At 41.6% G+C, this 21,134-nt stretch overlaps 1 protein-coding gene across 3 annotated transcripts in view; it reads right to left on the reverse strand.

The window, feature by feature from the left end:
• Window positions 1–11,092, reverse strand: part of LOC125891173 (uncharacterized) — a 136,593-nt gene extending 125,501 nt beyond the window's left edge. Inside the window, exons 1-4 of one of the 3 annotated variants that reach the window (XM_049580213.1) lie at window positions 10,833–11,092; window positions 3,626–3,646; window positions 1,738–1,765; window positions 1,434–1,448 (exon numbers count right to left, since the gene is read on the reverse strand). In XM_049580213.1, coding sequence (XP_049436170.1) covers window positions 1,434–1,448; window positions 1,738–1,765; window positions 3,626–3,646; window positions 10,833–10,922 — 154 coding nt within the window. In that variant the 5' untranslated portion in view covers window positions 10,923–11,092. The remainder of the gene's footprint in view (window positions 1–1,433; window positions 1,449–1,737; window positions 1,766–3,625; window positions 3,647–10,832) is intronic. The other 2 variants (XM_049580210.1, XM_049580215.1) reach the window with 2 other exon arrangements.
• Between the last annotated feature and the right edge of the window lie 10,042 nt (window positions 11,093–21,134).

Here is a 21,134-nt window from a genome sequence, read left to right on the forward strand (position 1 = left end):
AGTGTTCAATTATTTTAAAAACACTATTTTTCTTTTTTGTTTCGTGAAAAGTAAGTAAGTAAGCTTTTTTGACATCAGTGTCTCCCATATATGCAACTAGCAGCGGCGCACCGCTGATTTATTTATTTTTTCATCTTAGCTCTTTAGAAATTACCGTTATATAATTTGGCGCTACAGACACTTCATATCCAGGTCAATTCTCACACTTGTGAGTAAAGCATATAAGAGGAGAGGAGAGGGCTCTGTCTTATCTCTTAATACACTAAAGTTATATTGTTATAATGTGAGACTTATGTTTGAATGAGGAAACAGTGTGCGGAGAACGGATAAATTGAGGAATATTGCTGATTTACACGAATGGTTTTAAGTTCTACTTCATGCTTGGGTTGAGACATGGCGAGATTCTACTGTTATGAGTACAGCGGATGATAGTGTGACAAATATACGTAGCCTACACCAAGAAGGATTTTAAAATGCATGGGGTTGTAAAGAAGGACAAATGAGTCCGACCCTCTGGAGGTAGTGTCATTTCTCATAGATCAGCTCGAGGAGTATTATTATTCAACTGACGTTGGAGGAGCCATCAAGAGTCCACAAGCGCTAACACACACACCAACACACACACCAAGGAGCACATGACAGGTCGCTGTCCTCTGACTCCTTTTAAGAAGCGCCTTACCAGAATGTGCGCGAAGACAGATCACTCTCAAAATGGCTGCAGCATGTTTTAACCGTATATAGAGGCACACTTCTATTTACTAACAGCTGGAGGAAAATTAACACGCGATAGAGAGCACGATTTGTAGGCTACCCCTCTCCACACAACAACACTGAAAAGCAGATCATTTTGTGCGTAAGAGTAGTAGTCGTAGTAGGTGGAGTGAGTGTAATCCCATTCTCGGAACCCATCGGCTGTATTCGGCATCTGACTTCCGGCAGACGCCGAATACAGCCAATTTTTTGGCATTCCAGTTTGATTTGGGCGGAGGGGGCGAATTTCCGTTTCCTCCCCCCGCTCATATAAGTAAATATGCTGAACCATTGTGATGGATTCAGAGTTTGCAGTGACGGCAATTATGTTCCACCTCGTTAGTTCACCGCACGGACCGTTTAACCTGGCAACAATTGCAGCCGGCTCAAACGTGATTGGTCAATATCACGCGGACTACAAACAGCCACCTTCCAATACTTTTTTATTTGTTTTTAAAGATGAAGAAAATAACTTCAATTCAAATTCAGTTTTATTCAGTTTTAGAAAAATTATCCTGACCAAAACATTTTTTTTCACCTGGTTCTTGGTTATAAACACAGAAGCGAAAACGATTTAAAGCATGAATCGCCTGACTTTTTTCCCTCACTTTTGTCTCACTTTGTATGTCATTTGAAAATTATATTTATCCAACAAAAAGCTATTTAAAAATTAAGTTACTTACCCTCAGCACATGCATCTGAAAGAAAGGAAAGGGAAACTTCATTTGATCAGTTTGGCAAGTTAATCTTTTCCTTTATAATCCATGAAAGTCACATGAAATATGCCAAATTCACAATATTGTTATTAGACCACAACCCCCATATTAATAGGCTTCACATTGTTCTACTCATTGCAGATGTAGCAGCTCTTTCCTTCACTTTCAATCACTAAAGTTAGTAATTAGCTAAAACTGTATCAGTCTCCTCTGAAGTCCCTAACACACTATATTTCTTTGAGGAAACTATGAACTTATTCTTCTTGTTTACCTGGTAGGTTGACAATTCCTTTAATACTCTGAAAGAAAAAGAAGAAATGTCAGCGGCAGATTAGAAATAGAGTTTCTCTGTGAGAACAGCCTCAGGTTGATTTAAATTAATGGTGGCGATGTAAATATAATGTACACTGCTCAAAAAAATAAGGGAACCCTTAAATCACACATCAGATCTTGATGAACCTATTATTCAAGTTGAAAATCTTTAGTGATGCACATTGTTTAATTTGTTGAGAACAAAATGATGTAACAATGGTCAGTGGAAACCAAACTCATCAACCCACTGAGGGCTGGATTCAAATCACATCGAAAATCAAAGTCAAAAATAGAAATCACAGGCTGATCCAACTCATAATGTGACTCAGTAGTGTGTTTGGCCCCCATGTGCCTGTATGCACTCCAGACAGCATCTGGGCATGCTCCTGATGAGGTGGTGAATGGTGTCCTGGGGGATCTCCTCCCACACCTGGATCAGGGCATCAGCGAGCTCCTGGACAGTCTGTGGTGGTACTTTGTGGATGCACCGATAAGTAACCATCGTCCCATGGGTGCTCAATTGGATTTAGGTCAGGGTAACAAGAGGGTCAGTCAATGGCATCAGTGCCTTCCTCATCCAGGAAGTGCCTACACACTCGGGCCCCTTGAGGCCAGGCATTGTCCTGCACCAGGAGGAACCCAGGGCCCGCTGCACCAGGAGGAACCCAGGGGCCGCTGCACCAGGAGGAACCCAGGGGCCGCTGCACCAGGAGGAACCCAGGGCCCGCTTCACCAGGAGGAACTCAGGGCCCTCTGCAGCAGGAGGAACCCAGGGCCCTCTGCACCAGGAGGAACCCAGGGCCCGCTGCACCAGGAGGAACCCAGGGGCCGCTGCACCAGGAGGAACCCAGGGCCCGCTTCACCAGGAGGAACCCAGGGCCCTCTGCAGCAGGAGGAACCCAGGGCCCTCTGCACCAGGAGGAACCCAGGGCCCGCTGCACCAGGAGGAACCCAGGGCCCGCTGCACCAGCTTAAGGTCTGATAATCGCTCTGAGGATTTCATCCTGGTACCTAACAGCAGTCAGGGTATTGTTGGCTATGACATGGAGATCTGTGTGACCTCTAAGGATCTGCCTCCCCAGACCATCACTGACCCACTGCCAAACCAGTCATGCTGGATGATGTTACAGGCAGCATAATGCTCACCACGGTGTCTCCAGACTCTTTCACGCCTGTCACATGTGCTCAGTGTGAACCTGCTCTCATCTGTGGAGAGAACGGGGCACCAATGGCAGACCTGCCAGTTCTGGTGTTCTCTGGTGAATGCCAATCAAGCTGCACGGTGCTGGGCTGTGAGCACAGGTCCCTCTAGAGGACATCAGGCCCTCATGCCACCCTCATGGAGTCAGTTTCTGATAGCTCTCTGACAAGGACGATTAGCAGAACCCAAACTAGAGAAGAATCAGTCAGGAAGGATGAGGAGAGAGCAACTGTCTGTGGACAGCACATGTAAAACCATTCCCTTTTTGGTAGTTGTCTTGCTTTTGCCTCTCCATTGCACCTATTGTCACTTTGATTTGCACCAAAGCAGCTGAAACTGATTCACAATCACTTGTGCTTCCTAAATGGACACATTGATATCCCTGAAGTTTAACTGACTTGGTGTTAGACTGTGACCATTAAGTGTACCTTAATTTTTTGAGCAGTGTATATATCTATATCAAGCCATATTCTATATAATAATTGCATATAGCATAATTATGTCAAAGAAGTGGATCAAATTTGCAACATTACAAAAATGAAGAAGAAAGTCAAGATGCAAGTAACATTTCATTATTCTGTACTGAAATAGAAACTGAAATGTGACAAAAAAATGTGATTAGAAAGTATAAATTATTGATACCTACTGGACCATTCTTCTTCCACGTCTGAGTCCAGTTTGCATCGGCAGAACAAGAAAGACAAAATGCAAAAATATTTCATCATCATACTTAAAAAAACAATCAATTAAAAATATCAGTTACTGACACATACAGCCCCACATGGTACACTGAAAAATACCAATTATATCAATACAGACGTGTGCAACGTACAATTGAAGTCCACGAGGGCTCAGTGTGCAGGTGCAGAGGGTGGACATTTACATTCAGCCCAAATGTCCACCCTCTGGACCTGCAGACTGAGCCCTCGTGGACTTTGCTGCTGTCATATTCACTCACGTGTGATTTAAGTTGATGAACAGTGCCTCGAGTTGACGGCAGCTACACTCGTTACTGTAAGTGACATTAAAGGGGCAAAAAGCGAAATCGTTTCACCGCTAGGTTTGCTGTTGTGCGCTCCTTGTAGACCAAAACAAAGTGTGTCATGAGCCACACCTCCCTCTACCTCTGCTCTACACCCCCCCACCCCACTCACCTTGTTACCTATGTGCGTAGCCGAGCACTGCAGCACCTCCACGGACTATTACATCCAGACGGTCCCAGTGTTTCCTCCACAGGCTCCACTTCACTCAGCTGCCCAATAAACCCACTGCTTCTTCCCACTTTAACCTGAATAACAAACCAGGGCTCGGCGCTCCGGTTGGATCCAAACGGAGAGCCGGGGCTAGCTGGGAAGCTAGCGGAGGCTAACTGGCTGTGCTTCCCTCCGGTCATGCTCCCAGCTAGCTCTGGTTTGTTATTCAGGTTAAAGTGTGAAGAAGCAGTGGATCTGTCAGGCAGCTGAGTGAAGTGGAGCCTGAGGAGGAAGCACCGGTTAGCCCCGGTTTCACTACAGGCAGATTCACTCACTACAGGGGCGAGGAAATAAAATCTAAATAAATAGCCAACTTAGTTTGGCTTAGTTGAACAGTTAGCGATGTCTTTCACTCACTCTCAGTCTCTGCTGTGTTTAGCTATTCCCCTGCCTACTTCAATGATGATGGTACCTGTAATAAATGTAATATATTTGCTGAGATGGAGGCGAGACTCAGTGACTAGAAGAGCTGGTAGAAGCGCTCAATAGCTGTAAGTTACTCCAGTAGCCGGTGGCAGCCGACTCGACTAGAGCCATCGCCGGATCCAGGCTAGTGCTAACACCGGGAGCTAATGCTAACCTTACTACTCTTCTCTGTGAGCCCGGCAGGCACGTGGATGGGCTCACTGGCTGTAGCCTTTTATAAGGAGGGAGGGCCAAGGGCTCCATGGGGAGGGGGGGTATTCACATGAACGTACACGAACGTGCAGCCGGACCGGCTTGTAAACAAGGGGCTGGAGATCAATACAGAGAGTGTGAGGTCATGCTATACCCCAGATGAAATTACACCTCTAGTTCTTCACATAGCAATTTTTTAATTCCTTCAATGTAGGGCTGCCATGATTAGTCGACTAATCGATGACTAATTGACTATTAAAATAATTGGTGACTATTTTAGTAGTCGACTAATCGGTTTGAGTCTTTTTTCATAGAAAAGCACTATAAAAGTACCCCAAAATACTCTTACTGCAGCTTCTTATGTTCAAATATTGGCAGCTTTACACACTCTCCCGTGACAGTGAACTAAAACCCTTTGGCGTGAGTACGAAACAAGGCATTAGATGACGTAATTTTGGGTTTTGGGCGAGACAGACCGACATTTTTCAACATTTTAACACATTTTTTTGATGAAATGATTAGTCGACTAATCGAAGAAATAATCGACAGATTAGTCGACAGTGAAAATAATCGTTAGCGGCAGCCTTACTTCAATGTGTCTAAATCAAATGTCACATATTTGGGTCTAACATTGGATCAATCACTTATAGGTGAATACACTGCAGCCAAAATTTTAGCCAAATGTGTCTGTAAGTTGAAGTTTTTATATCGCAAGACAAAGTTTTTTGATTTTTCTGTAAAGAAATTATTGGTATTAACTCTGATTCAATGTCATGTGGATTTTGCTTGCTCTGCATGATTTTCTGGGTTGACTCTGAAACTTAAAAACAAATATCAAGTGCTGCAAAACAATGTTATTCGGTACCTGTTAAAAACACCCCCCGTACTCATATTGGAAGGGAGGAGTTTACAAGAGCTGGTCTACTACTGGTACATCTAAGAGTAGAACAACTTTGGGGTCATGCCCCCAAATATTTATGCTCTAATGTATCCATGGTCCACACACAGCATAGTCATAACACTAGGGCCAGCATCCGCTCCTGCATTCCTCCTAAAGCTAATAATGCAGTTAAAAACTTTCTTTTACACTGGTATCATGGCATGGAATAGTCTGCCAACTGCTACAAAATGCCTCTCATCACGAGGGATTTTTAAAAGACAGGTCAAGCAGATTTTATGGAACAAGGTGGATATTTATTGATGAACTGGACAGCTTTTACAGCAGTTTTGTTTTCTTATTTATTTTGTTTTAGGTGATGTACCGTGTGCGTAAACACCAAGGACCATGCTGGAAATAAGTATTTTACTTTAGCATGTCATCCTTTGGATTACTGTCTTATTGTCTTCCAGAAATCAATCAATCAATCAATCAATCAATCAATCAATCAGTCAATCTAGAAATGATGAATTTCGTTTATTGCCCCTTTAATATAACCCTTAGCGGGTAAGAAGCCAGTACTTTATCAATACATGTGTTCAGCAGCGTGAACATGTAGACAGTGATATTCAATATGCTCAGTCCACAGTCTCTCATCCACTGCGAATTGTTCCTTATAAACTCAAATGACAGCTGTCTGTGTGTAGAAGTGCAACACACACCGCCGCCGTACGCCGCGCGTCAAAACGCCCGCCTCCATTATATTCTATGAACCAACCCACACTGGCGCCGGCCGACGCGCCGCGCCGCTCTGCTTCAGCCCACTGCTCTATTTCCAGCGCGGCCGGCGCTCATGGCGGCGCTGCGAGAAAAGCCTTTTATGTACGTCTCGTGTCGTAGGATCAACTCCGGTTGTTGCAAATTTTTAATAAGACGACTTTGATAAGAAACTCAGCCGTGAAATTCAAGTTGTTGTTGCCTCAAAGTTTTTCGTCTTCTTCTTCTTCTGTTACTAGCAGTTGGCAACTAGTGTAGGTACAGCCATGGACATATATACATAGACGCCGCATCGACTGCCTGAGCGCGTCCTCGCCGGCCGCCATCTTGGATGGGTCTCGCTTCGCCTCCACAGTGCATTCACTTCTATTGAGGAAGGAGCTGTATGCACAAGTAAAATAGAATAACTCGCTGAATTTTCAACCGATTTTCACGCGGTTTGGTTTGTTACAAACGGCACACATGTAGTTATGATACAGGATGCTTTCGTACATTAAAAATGCGGGATTTCATGCTTTAATACTTCCTGCAGATAGCAACAGCATGTTATTTAGGTCACAACACAGTTATTTTATTCACCTCAACCCCAGAGTGGGATGGATGGATATATATATATATATATATATATATATATATATGTAGATAGATACACACACACACACACACATATATATATATATATATACAGTACAGGCCAAAAGTTTGGACACACCTTCTCATTCAATGCGTTTTCTTTATTTTCATGACTATTTACATTGTAGATTCTCACTGAAGGCATCAAAACTATGAATGAACACATGTGGAGTTATGTACTTAACAAAAACAGGTGAAATAACTGAAAACATGTTTTATATTCTAGTTTCTTCAAAATAGCCACCCTTTGCTCTGATTACTGCTTTGCACACTCTTGGCATTCTCTCCATGAGCTTCAAGAGGTAGTCACCTGAAATGGTTTTCCAACAGTCTTGAAGGAGTTCCCAGAGGTGTTTAGCACTTGTTGGCCCCATTGCCTTCACTCTGCGGTCCAGCTCACCCCAAACCATCTCCATTGGGTTCAGGTCCGGTGACTGTGGAGGCCAGGTCATCTGCCGCAGCACTCCATCACTCTCCTTCTTGGTCAAATAGCCCTTACACAGCCTGGAGGTGTGTTTGGGGTCATTGTCCTGTTGAAAAATAAATGATCGTCCAACTAAACGCAAACCGGATGGGATGGCATGTTGCTGCAGGATGCTGTGGTAGCCATGCTGGTTCAGTGTGCCTTCAATTTTGAATAAATCCCCAACAGTGTCACCAGCAAAACACCCCCACACCATCACACCTCCTCCTCCATGCTTCACAGTGGGAACCAGGCATGTGGAATCCATCCGTTCACCTTTCCTGCGTCTCACAAAGACACGGCGGTTGGAACCAAAGATCTCAAATTTGGACTCATCAGACCAAAGCACAGATTTCCACTGGTCTAATGTCCATTCCTTGTGTTTCTTGGCCCAAACAAATCTCTTCTGCTTGTTGCCTCTCCTTAGCAGTGGTTTCCTAGCAGCTATTTGACCATGAAGGCCTGATTCGCGCAGTCTCCTCTTAACAGTTGTTCTAGAGATGGGTCTGCTGCTAGAACTCTGTGTGGCATTCATCTGGTCTCTGATCTGAGCTGCTGTTAACTTGCCATTTCTGAGGCTGGTGACTCGGATGAACTTATCCTCAGAAGCAGAGGTGACTCTTGGTCTTCCTTTCCTGGGTCGGTCCTCATGTGTGCCAGTTTCGTTGTAGCGCTTGATGGTTTTTGCGACTCCACTTGGGGACACATTTAAAGTTTTTGCAATTTTCCGGACTGACTGACCTTCATTTCTTAAAGTAATGATGGCCACTCGTTTTTCTTTGGTTAGCTGATTGGTTCTTGCCATAATATAAATTTTAACAGTTGTCCAATAGGGCTGTCGGCTGTGTATTAACCTGACTTCTGCACAACACAACTGATGGTCCCAACCCCATTGATAAAGCAAGAAATTCCACTAATTAACCCTGATAAGGCACACCTGTGAAGTGGAAACCATTTCAGGTGACTACCTCTTGAAGCTCATGGAGAGAATGCCAAGAGTGTGCAAAGCAGTAATCAGAGCAAAGGGTGGCTATTTTGAAGAAACTAGAATATAAAACATGTTTTCAGTTATTTCACCTTTTTTTGTTAAGTACATAACTCCACATGTGTTCATTCATAGTTTTGATGCCTTCAGTGAGAATCTACAATGTAAATAGTCATGAAAATAAAGAAAACGCATTGAATGAGAAGGTGTGTCCAAACTTTTGGCCTGTACTGTATATATACACTGTATAAACACAATATACACAATACAAAACAGTATAGCATATTAATAAATTTGTTAATATATTTTAATAAAGAAAAAGCTCTATTGTTGATTGAGTTTATTTCTCACACACACCCACTCTCTTTTGTACCCACAGCCATCAGACTTAATAATTCTTTGTTAAATAGATGATCTTACAGACTTCTTTGAAATTTTCTTTTTGGGGATTAGTAAAATTATTCTTATTACACTGACTGCTGTGATCCCTCAAAAGTAGTAAAAAACATTTTCAGTATTTACATAAACACTGAAATTAATTTTGGTATTGGTATTATAACTATGAAAATGGGACTGTGGTCAAGATAATTTGAAAAAAGATACAGAAGGATGAGCAGCAGGGGATATTTGCAGCACAGCTGGTGGAAAAGTGAATATGTGCACAAAGGTTAGCAAGGCAAGGCAAGTTTATTTGTATAGCACAATTCAACACAAGGTAGTTCAAAGTGCTTTACAGAGACATTAAAAGCAACAAGACACTATTTAAAACAATAAAAACAGTCGATTGAAAAGGGAAATAGAAATTGAGAATGATAATGATAATAATAAAATACAGTAACATAAAATAAAAACAGGCTCAATACATTGAACTGTCAGGATAAGAAAAGAAGTAGAATAATAAAGGGCATAAATCAGCAGTGTGTAGTTAAAAAGTATGGGCAGTAGAATACAGCAGGTAAGTATTTAATCTAAGAGTACGCTTCAGTAAACAATAGTGTTTTTAGCCCTGATTTAAAGGAGCTGACAGTTTGAGCAAACCTCAGATCTACATATTATGCTATACATAATATGCTACATATATATATATATATATATATATATATATCTATATGATATATAGATATATATATAGATATATATATCCCACTCTGGGGTTGAGGTGAATAAAAGCACTGTGTTGTGATCTAAATAACATGCTGTTGCTAGCATGCATGAAAAGCAAAACATGAAATCCCGCATTTTTAATGTACGAAAGCATCCTGTATCATAACTACATGTGTGCCGTTTGTAACAAACCAAACCGCGTGAAAATCAGTTGAAAATTCAGCGAGTTATTCTATTTTACTTGTGCATACAGCTCCTTCCTCAATAGAAGTGAATGCACTGTGGAGGCGAAGCGAGACCCATCCAAGATGGCGGCCGGCGAGGACGTCGGCTCCAATAGGCAGCGGCAGTCAATGCGGCGTCTATGTATATATGTCTATGGGTACAGCCACCTAGAGGGCTGGGGTGGGAAATACATGTTGACGGTGCCGCTGCTCGCCGCTGCCGGTGTGTGTTGGGGGGGCGGCCCTTGACGGCCACAGCGCCGCGCCGGCGGCGGTGTGTGTTGCACTTAACTTAGTTTGACACTTACCTTAGAATACTTTTAAACTGAGCTGCTGGCTGAGACAAACAGCACCAACTCTCTACACCAGGGGTAGGCAACCTGTGGCTCCGGAGCCACATGTGGCTCTTTAGCCCCTGTCCAGTGGCTCCTTGAGCCTTTGAGAAAATAAGTCTATGGAAATTCCTTCTGTGAATCCAAATGTTGCTGAACCTCGACAGCAGTGGCTGGTTAGCTATGGATGCCAAATCCAAAAAAGTAAATTGAATAAAATAGAGAATGTAGTAGTGCGTGGACAGATTTTTTTGCTCTCACTGCCAGCTCTGCAAAATTTAAGTACCAGATAATTATTAATAGTGCCCTGCACAGTGGCCACCTTGTGGTAAAACATATTAACAAATGCTTATTTAGACCATAAGTATACGCTAATTTAGACTTAATAGGCTATTTACCTTGATTGTAAGGCTCAAACATATTTTTGCGGCTCCACACAGATTTTTTCAAATTATTTTTGGTCAAAAATGGCTCTTTTAATGGCAAATGTTGCAGACCCCTGCTCTATACCAGCGTGTAACCAGCCAAGCTGCGGAACTAAATAGGCCTACAGGACACACGGCGAATCATCTACAGCACATACGCACCTTATAACAACCTCTCTTCCGATACTGGATCTTTCCTCGCTGATTGTTCTTCTGCGGTCTCTTTTTCTCCGTGGGCGGTATCACCTTCATCACTTACTACACCAGTTACTTACTTAAATAAATCTGAATGAATGAATCTGAATTTGTATTTGAATCTCAGTTTGAATCTGTCCTCTGTGCACCATCAGCCAGCAACGCCGTTTTCTTCTCTCTGCCCCACCCGTCGCCGGTGCCGGTTTTCTCCCTATCCATCCACTGTGTGTCTGAGCAGTGGGTCTGCTCCATACTTTCAGTTTCAGTTGTGACGACAACAGGCAATCAGGGATACATGCGCTGCTGTGCAGTTACCATTTCACCAGCCGTGTCGTCAGGTCCTGTGTATGATATATGCACAGGCTAAGTCACCCAGTAAAGCTGCAGGGATCTTAACTCTTACACCTGGAGCGACATCACCTTTGTGGTGCTGCATTCAGATGCCTTTCACAAGTATTTACAAGTATGCGATTTCTTTCAAAAACATAGAAAAAAAGGTAACGGGCAAGTTGGTGAGAAATGTCCCACACATCGCAAAATTAGTTTTAAAAGATATTTTAAAAATATTTTTAAAAAAAACTAAATAATGAAAAAAAAAAACTTTAATAATTTTCTTGTTTTTAATTTTCTCTTTTTACTAATTTCTTGCTAACTTTTTGGGTTATTTCTTCTTTTGTTGCTCATTGCTCAGGTTTCAAAGGTAGGGATGCACATAACTTTTCTTTTAAACCGATAAACGATAACACACACATATACAGTGTGTATATATACAAATATGTATATATACACCTAAGATCATTACATCAATACTATGAACAAAACCAAAACTGTTTTGACTGTTTAAATGAAGATATATTTATTTTTTTCCAATAAAAAATTTCGAAAAGATATCAAACAAAAAAACTGTTTGATATCTCAAATGAACATCGATTTAAATAAGGTGCATTACTTACTGATATAAAAATAAAGGCCCCTTGAACTGATGCAAATACATACATTGGGATTACAAACTGAAAACGTTCATTCCAGAAGTTCAAAAAAATAAATATATATAGAAAATGATTGCGCTGAACAAGTTAGACTTGTCAATGTAAACAAACTGAAAAAGTGCATTCCATAGTAACAAAAAAATAAGTTTAAAGGATTTTAAAAGAACAGATTTTTTAAAGAACAGTCCCTAAAGTGCGGTGAGGTTTGTGGGCCGTTACCTGCCACAAAGAGTAATGTGAACAGCTCGTTTCTCCTCTGACACGTCACATACCTGTGTGCCCCACAGCTCGGCTGTTCAGGTACTTCTGGGCAGTCATGACGCCAAGAAGAGGAAATTATTGGACTTGGAGCCAGACTTCTCTGTCGCCGGTAAGCCGTTATCTTGTGCTGCAGAGCAGTATGGCTGTTGTATTTGACAGGAATACGTATTCCCGTCTTTGTCTGTGACCCCCGTTCAACCCACAACCAGCAGGATTCGCCTTTCGTTTCTGCTGCTGGTTGAAATCTGTACTTGTACAGTGTGCTGAATGATTTATTTTGCTCGGTCAAAACTATTTTTAGTCGCAAATGCAAGTAAAATGCTCGCACCGTAGAGCTCTGTGGAAAACAAATCACTGTAGCATATATAAACAAATCTAACCTACAAGGAAAAAGAAATAACTTTCACTGCTTAAAGATACTCAATAGCTCAGCTAATAGGCCTACCTGAAATGTCACTGCAGCAGCATATTGAGTGCCAGGTGGCCAGCGCGCGCCATTGTTGGACGGCGCATGGACACTCACCCTCTTGCGATTGGTCTTTGAACTTATCCCACAGTAGTGGTAGCTGAGGCACCGTAGTACTACGGTACTCAGACATTATGGTATCATATGTACTGTGGAGTTTTAGTGCCGCGGTCTACCATTGGTACCAGTATACCCTGCAACACTATTGAGAGAGAGTGTGCACGTCTGTGTGTGTGTGTGTGTGTGTGTGTGTGTGTGTGTGTGTGTGACAGAGTGAGTGTCTGGGTCTGTGTGAAATTATTAACTAGTTGTTTTCCGACATGAGGGGGTATTCTTGAATTTTCCCTGTCCAAAAGAGTTTTTCTGATTATGCCGACGTCACTTGAATGCAGCATTCACTGCAGGCCATTCAGGTCTCATGGTGGGAGCGGGGCACTGCCGCGCTGACAAAATTCTATAGGTTATCGGGGCTATTCGTCATGATATCGGACTTATCGGAATGACGTAATAATTTCCTGTTATCGGCCCGATAGTTATCGTGCATCCCTATTCAAAGGGTTACATGCATGCTTAGGTGACATGTATCAATAGCTGCAACATACTTAAATTGTACTGAATTTTAAAAAAACTGTTTCAATGTGTTTCTCTGTTAGAAAAATGGACTCACTTTAAAAATGTAATATTAAGATACAGAAAGAAAGAACAGAGGAGGTCAATGATTTCAAGATTTTAGGAGTAATTTTAGATTCTCATTTAAAATTTGATAGATGTGAAGAAGATTTAAAAAACAATCAAGATTACAAACAAACAAACAACAAAAGGTGTTGCTGCATTTATAAATAAACAAATTTTCCCAGGAATGAGTCCTACAACCCAGAAAGAGTTAGCGTTTTAGCGTTCCTGCCCTGGGCGCTTGGCGGTGCGTCCTTACAAGAGTAGAAAGATATATCATATAGTGCAAAAAATATAGTAACCTATCAAATATACACAGATACAGTGGCAAAAATAATTACATTTATGCTTCAAAAATAAGAAAAGAGGTGTTAATCTGTGATGATTATCTTCTTAGCCACAGAGCTTATTTTCTGCAACAATACAAAATCCAGTCGAAAAATCTCACTTGTTTTTTGACGAGGCAACCAGGGCGACACTAATTTCTGAATCGGCCTTCAGAAAATCGTTATCCCTGGAGCACTCTTTTGGGCCAGATTTTAGAACCAAGAAATGTAGATGGGTCATCTCAGCAGCCTATTTCAAACCTTTTTTTTTTTTTTTTTAGCTTTTGTTAATTGAAATTTTAATAGAACTGCAAACGAATGTATTAAAACAATAACAGGATCATTTAACTTTTTGAATAAAGAATATATTTCAGTCAGGACCACTTTGGTCAAAGAAAACTTTATTTCTATTTGCAGTATTATATTTGGCGGTATTGTTCTGTTCTGGGGCCTCTCTGCCTTTCCTTGGGTCTACACAGAAAGCCTCTTCCATGCGCCTGCATGGAAAGCATAAGGCAGAGAGAGGACACCTGTCTGCCCTTCCATGTGCAAAAGCCAGAGGCAGAGTTAGCACACCTGTCTGCCCTTCCATGTGCAAAAGCCGGAGGCAGATTTAGCACACCTTTCTGCCCTTCCATGCGCCTACATAGAAAGCCTAAGGCAGGGAGAGCAGCAGCAAAGACCCCCCGAGAGCAGAGCAGCATCAGTGACAAACAGAAATGACACTGATAAGTCAGACACAGCATGAAAAGGAGGAGCAGCACACAGCAGTACTGTACGTGTAGTTTACACAGCTTCAGGGAAACTCCCTGAACTGACCATCTGCGCCTGGTTCCTTTTGGCTGTTGTACAAATGCAGCTGCGCCTGGATGTTCCTCACATGGAAGTCGAGTTCACTGACAGAGAATCCTGCAGAGGAAGTTCCAGCACTGGTAACAACTGCCTGCACTGCAAAGCAACCCAAAAAAGGAAGATGAATTTATCAAAAAGAAAGTCTAAAAGAGAGTCTGACAATAAATGAATGATGAATAATATAATATGAATAATGTATACCATTTCTGCCAATAGATGCCCCTAAATCCTACACACTGGAGCTTTAGGTAGGATTTTGTATGCAGAAATTTTACTTGTAATGGAGTCGCTATTTTGGCATTGCTATATTTGTACTTTTAGTTAAGTATCGCAGTGAACTTAAGATTTGAACATTAATTGGAAAATGAGATTTCCTATGTATCTAAATCTTAATATTCTTTCTCTTTCTTCCTCCAGGTCTGTTTTTTATTCTCCTTTCTTGCCTGCCAGGTTCCCTCAGGCCTGTGAGACTCCGCTGCTTTTGCCTATCTGTTGACACTCAGCCTCATCTCCAGTCAGCCCTCTGTATCGAAGCCCAATTTGGTCGTGTGAGTGGGAACAATTTAGTTTTTCATTTTCTATTCATGGATATTTTCTGTTGATTTTGGACAACTTAAAGTAAGGATATTTGCTATTCTTTTTGTACCCATTACGTAGCAACGAGTAACTGAGCATTCAATAACAAATTCTCTATAACCTACTGAATCTGCTTATTACTGTTGTAGAATAAAGAGACTCGTAACACAGGATCAGACATTTCAGGGTTTACTCGCGAGAAAGCCAAAGAATTAGTACATCTAGTAGTATCAGTACATTCCTGGCTGGAGGTTCAGCTTGCCACTGTTCCCTTAAAGCTTGTCCTATCCTGGTCTTCTGTGGTAGATTCGTCTTCCTGGCACAACATACTTTGGAAATACCTTTTTTGGCTGTACAGGTCCTTAGTTTACCTGGCAATGCGTTTTTGCAGTCAGTACCTTTTGTTAGCTTCAAAATTATTAAATTTGTCGAACTTTAAAGGGACAGTGTGTAGCGTTGTCAGTGGTTTATTGGCAAAATTGATGTCTGCATTCATAAATAAGTCATCATTGGTGTCATCATTCGCTACTACCCCGGCACTCCTGCAGCATAACAAAGTACCACTCTTTGAGCATAATGCAGGATCATGCATGCAGCATCACAGGAGACGTAATCCTCCTTCTCCCCAGCACACCACACCAAAGAAAAGTGCACTGGCCACCACAGTCTGATAGAATGTGTACAGAAGAGGTCTGCAGATATTAAAAGACCTCAGCCTTCTCAAAAAATACAGTCGGCTCTGACCATTCGTGTACACTGCCTCCAAGTGGCAAGACCAGTCCAGCTTATCATCCAGCTGCACTCCCAGGTACCAGTAGCTGGAGACAACCTCCACATCTGTACCTTGAATGGTGACTGGGGCTCCTGAGCAGGCCTCCTGAAAAGGCAACGTGACAGGCGAATTCAAAAAACGAGGGTCAACATCGGGGTAGCCTTTCCCAGGTGGAAAGAGCTGCTGAAGGGGTTTTAAGGTTTTAAAAGGGACACTGTGATTGGCCTGCCTGTCATTTTTTTCCCAACAGGCAGGCCAATGCAATCATGATTTCAACGTTAGATGGGAGAAATTCCTACACACTGTGGCTTTAACTTTTGTTTAATAGAATTCCCTTCTTATAGTTTAATTCTCACATGTGCTTTCTTCAGTTGTTACACTCTCAACATTTTTAAAGTTATTTCAAGTGATATTTTTATTCTGCACCTTTCTAAAAGTTCTGTGGATTTATTATTAATTTATTTAGAATTATTTGTCTCCATAAAAATGTTATCAATACGACCCTAAGAGTGTTTTTGAACAGTGTTATTATTGGGTGTTTAAAGGTCGTTTCTGCTGTTCTGATGAGTTTATTCTGATAAGGATTTGGACTCTGTTACAGTAAACAGTAAGTGAAAGTAAAAACTTCTGGGAAATTGAGGGCTTTACAATAAGCCTGTGGCTGCAGTATCCTGTCATACTCACTGTGTTGGTTTAGTGTGGTAGCATATGTTTGGTGATTTGCACTAAACACAAAGCCCAGCTGAGGCTGATGGGAATGTAGTTTTGCAGGTATTTGTTAATAAACAAAGTTAAATATTTGACCATGTGATATAATTTAATATACTGATCATACGTACAAATCAATGGGTTACTCTAGATGGAGAGCATTTCTTTAAAAGAAACATTAAGATTGAAGGTTCAGTTTATTTCTTCAAAGTACAAGTGAAATAAATCATAAAACATATTTAAAATACAGTAGAAGTGGGAACATCTTAAGAATATATTCATACTCAAGAATAAAGTGTCATTAAATGAGAAAATGAAATGAGTTTTATGAAATATTGCTGACAGGCTGGTAAAACTATGTGTAAAGTGCACTTAAAAGAACATCTTTAACACACAAAGTACATATTTTGAAGCACAGTTAACATTCATAAGTGATTACAGTATACAAGTCATGTTTGCAGTTATTTGAGTAAGAATAAAGCTTACTGTATGTATCTTGTAAAATATAAACTGAAGTGTTGCCAAATATATGATATGATAAAAATATATCAGTTAGATAAGATTAAAGAATATTTATTGTGCTCAGTACATTCAGTGGTGGAAAATCACTGAGTGCATTTATTCAAGTACTGTTTTAAGGCACTCTTACTTGATTTTGGGATTTTATTTCATATACAACTCCACTGCATTTCAGAGGGACACATATGAAGCTTTAGCTCATGCAGGACACAGTCATACACCCCAGCTGTAACCAGCTGATTGGATTATTGCTTCTAATCAGCCACAAACCAATCACAGCCCATTCTCACAACAAGGCGGTCCATTTTAATATGGCCTCCTACTCACTGATTCCTGCTACGCTAATGCTGCCACACACCACTGCTTTCAAAGCTTTGCCTCCTTTACCCACCCCAGCCTTCACCTTTCTAATTCAAAGTCCTAACATGGCTTAATAAAAAGCAAGAACACTTGTTTTCAGCAGGGCTACAATGTCGTCATTGTATTAGAAACAAATCTGCAAAGAGAATAGAATAAAATAGAATGAACCTAACTAAACAGTTAGATGTTACAGTAGATTCTGTGCTGATCATTGCTGGCTTCATGTACAGCTGGAGAGGTGGAGTCTTCACATTTGGAAACTGGAGAGGACTTCTTATAGGTGGTAAACTGAAAAGAAAAAAAAGGGCCTTTGCTGACGTTACAGGGAATGACAGTGCATGTTGTACAAATACATGAGTACCGTCAGTCATACATGAAGAACCATACAGAAAGTCACCTCCATGTTTCTGTCACCTGACTGCCCCCTGGTGTTCAAACCTGTGGAGCACAATGTACAAAAACTGACTTATTTCCTTTGTGTGAATGAATATTTACTAGGGCTTCCTCCTTATAGTCGACCAATCAGTAGTCGATCAGAAAGGTCATTAGTCGGCAAGATTTTATTGGTTGCTTAGTCACAGAAAAAAAAAGTGAAACTCTATCAGGAGCTACGCCTTGTCAAAATAAATCAAAACCTAAATGACTGTACCGTTTGGGAATTTAATTTGAAAGGACAGACACAGGAAGTGTCCACGCTCAGCAGTCAGACAGGAGTCACGTTACAAACCAATCACAGCTTTAAATATTCAGTCATTCAGTCACACTTATAAACAGCTCCTGGAAGAAGATCAGCTCTGCACTCAGGATTTCAGCTAAATACGCTATATATTGCTTGTTAATGTTGCTTAGCAACTGCAGACGCAACCTGCTGCTGTGCTCTTGAAAGCTGGCACAAAAAAGGCACAATAGTAGCACCCAGCACCCAACCTTGTGTTTACAGACATTTAAGGACATGGCATGTGTACCGTCCCTAATTTCCAGGGCTGGTACCTGCGGTTATTCCACAGGCTAGTTAATAACATGTCGGGCAGGAAATCCAAAGTGTGGGATCATTTTGAGAAGGTGAAGGACGAACCCAAGGTGATATGTAAACTCATCTTCATTGGTCGACTACAAACATGACGTATCATCTGAAACATGGAAGTAGCTACATGCCCATTAGCCCACAGCGTCATTAACAGGCGGCTCGCTCAGTGTGTGACGTGCACTTGGAGATAAAATATAGGCCTATATTAATGAAGGTTCATTAGTACGGTTTTGTATTTCTCTGTAATGTAGCACAGTGTTAACAATGTTACTGATACTATTCTTTCTCACACCTTCAACTCAAACCATTGTGTTGCCCCGCCCAAAATATATAATATAATAATTAAATTAATATCATAAACATGCTTGCGACTAGTCGACTAATGGCCCTAAACGATGACTACTGGTCGACTAGGAGAATTCTTAGTCAGGGGCAGCCCTAATATTTACTGACAGTATAGACAGAGGTGGAGGGTAACTCACTTGTCTTCAGTTTGTAGAGAAGCAACACAACAACAGCAAACAGCACAACCACAGTGACACATACAACCAGAGGCAGGACGTAACCTGGGGGAGAGACTTAGAAAGAGAATGGGGAAAAAGGGGGGGGGTTATGTAAGGTCAAACAGGAAGTTGACATAGTTTTGTGCTGTGGTGAACATGATAATAAAAGTCTCATTTATATACTTCTAATTTGTTTTACTAAATGAGGTTTAAGAGTTCACTTCTTTGGTCCAGACTGAAATATCTCAACAACCACCACAATTCTCCACAGACATTAGCTTGCTCTGGCTAGCAAGTTCTGTTGGCTTGTTCTCGACAATGGCGGAAGATGATGTGAGTGGTGCATCAGAAATACTCATTCTGAGTGCACTGTGGCACAAACTGGACCGTTCGTAAATAATATTCAGCGCTGTCTGAATGTACTGTTTGGTTATCCAGACCACTGCACTCTCAGAGTGGCTGAGCGCACTCTGGACACTCTGGTGGAGACGGAGCAGCAGAGCGCCGAGTGGAGTGAATGTGTGATTAACTTAACCGTTGGTTCATTCATGTAGAAATATAACACTCCATTTCTTCCACCAGCAGGGCTCTCATTTTAGTGTAGAGCGTCAGACTGAATTTACCAACGCACCATGTCAGGTCACTCACTCTCCGGGACCGCCAGTGTTACTGGAATAAGTAAACACTGACCAACGGGACCAGACTGGCCGACCCGTATGCTCTCACTCAGTGGATGGACAACTGACTTCTATTCTGGCTCCCAATAACACAACAAGACCACATTTTAAGACTCCTATGTAGCCTACAGCCCTGTGGTGGAGAGGCAGGTTTTGCCACCAGCTAACAAACGGACATCACTGTGACGTCGGCCCTAAAAGGGTCTAATGCATGCAAGATATCCCTCTGCATTTGTTGTTGACGTTCAGAGACGATATGTTACGCCTCTTAAATGTATTTTGTATTTTCCAAATACACTTACACCATTTTCACAGGACCTGTACAGTTTCTGCTTATTAGAGGCATACAGCCTGTTTCAAAAATAAACTTACAACATCAGTAAAACACCTCGTATTCACGTTAATTTTCTTGTGCAATAAACGCACATACTTAGGTTCAGAAAAAACATGGTTTGGCTCTACATCCAGTCAGGAAGGAAACACTGGGCTCCTGGGTGAAAGTTTGGGGTTTGTTGGACACATGTATGGCCCATCCCACCCACCCTGTAGGGACGAGCTTATATTACATTGTTACCAGCAATGAAGCACACCAACGGCAAAGGCTCTGGACACATGCATAGGTTACAGCGTAGGGTCTGCTGCCCAAGTATAAATTCCCCTTAAGGGTGCTTTTACACCTGCCCTGTTTGCTTCAGTTCAGTCCCTGCCTGTTCAAGCCCTGCCTCGTTTGGGCAGGTGTGAACACAGCAATCACACTCAGGTGCGCAATGAAACAACCGGACTGAGACCTTCTTGAAGAGGTGGTCTCGGTCCAGTTACAAACAAACATCTGGTGCGGTTGGTTTGTGGTGAGAAGGTGTTCCGACCTGGATGTGAAGCAACTGCAGTCACATGACACATTGTTTGGGTTAAACATGAGCATGTTACAGTCCTGGAGGATTATTAATGTGCACCTCCTCCTGTACTGCCTTAATATGCACATTCAGCACATCCAATGCATCAAAACATTGTTTTCTAGTTGGAGCCGCGCCTCGTTTTCAAACTGTATGCTTTGACTAAAATGAACAGTGACAGCAATATAGTCCACGATGAGCAGCGCTAAAATCAACCTGCGTAGTTGTCCCTCCATTGTGACATTAGAAAGTGTCACATTTATCTTGCAAGTGTACTCTTCTTCAATGTTTGCTTTACTTCCTGGATTTTTCCTGCATGGAAATTCTGACCAATCAAGAGCAGCTTTCTCACACAAGGCATTTGATCTGGTCCGCTTGTAAATGCTGCCGTGAGAACACGAACCAACTCTAGGCAATTATACAACTTTGTAATAAAATCAGTCCCTGATTCAGACCAAAGGAGACGACTCTAGGTCTGAAAGCACCCTCACAGCTCCAGCTGAAGAGCAATTGAGAACGCTCTCAGCCTTGTCTAACATTTTACGAACATTTTGCAACAGTTATGTTTCATTACGTTTATATAAACACAACTCAGGTGGCTTAGTAAAGGTAATGTTTCTCACTAAACACAGGGGTTAGAAAAATATAAACATAATTTTCAGGAAATG

Source organism: Epinephelus fuscoguttatus, linkage group LG7 (genome assembly GCF_011397635.1).
Source record: "Epinephelus fuscoguttatus linkage group LG7, E.fuscoguttatus.final_Chr_v1".
Taxonomy (NCBI): Eukaryota; Metazoa; Chordata; class Actinopteri; order Perciformes; family Serranidae; genus Epinephelus; species Epinephelus fuscoguttatus.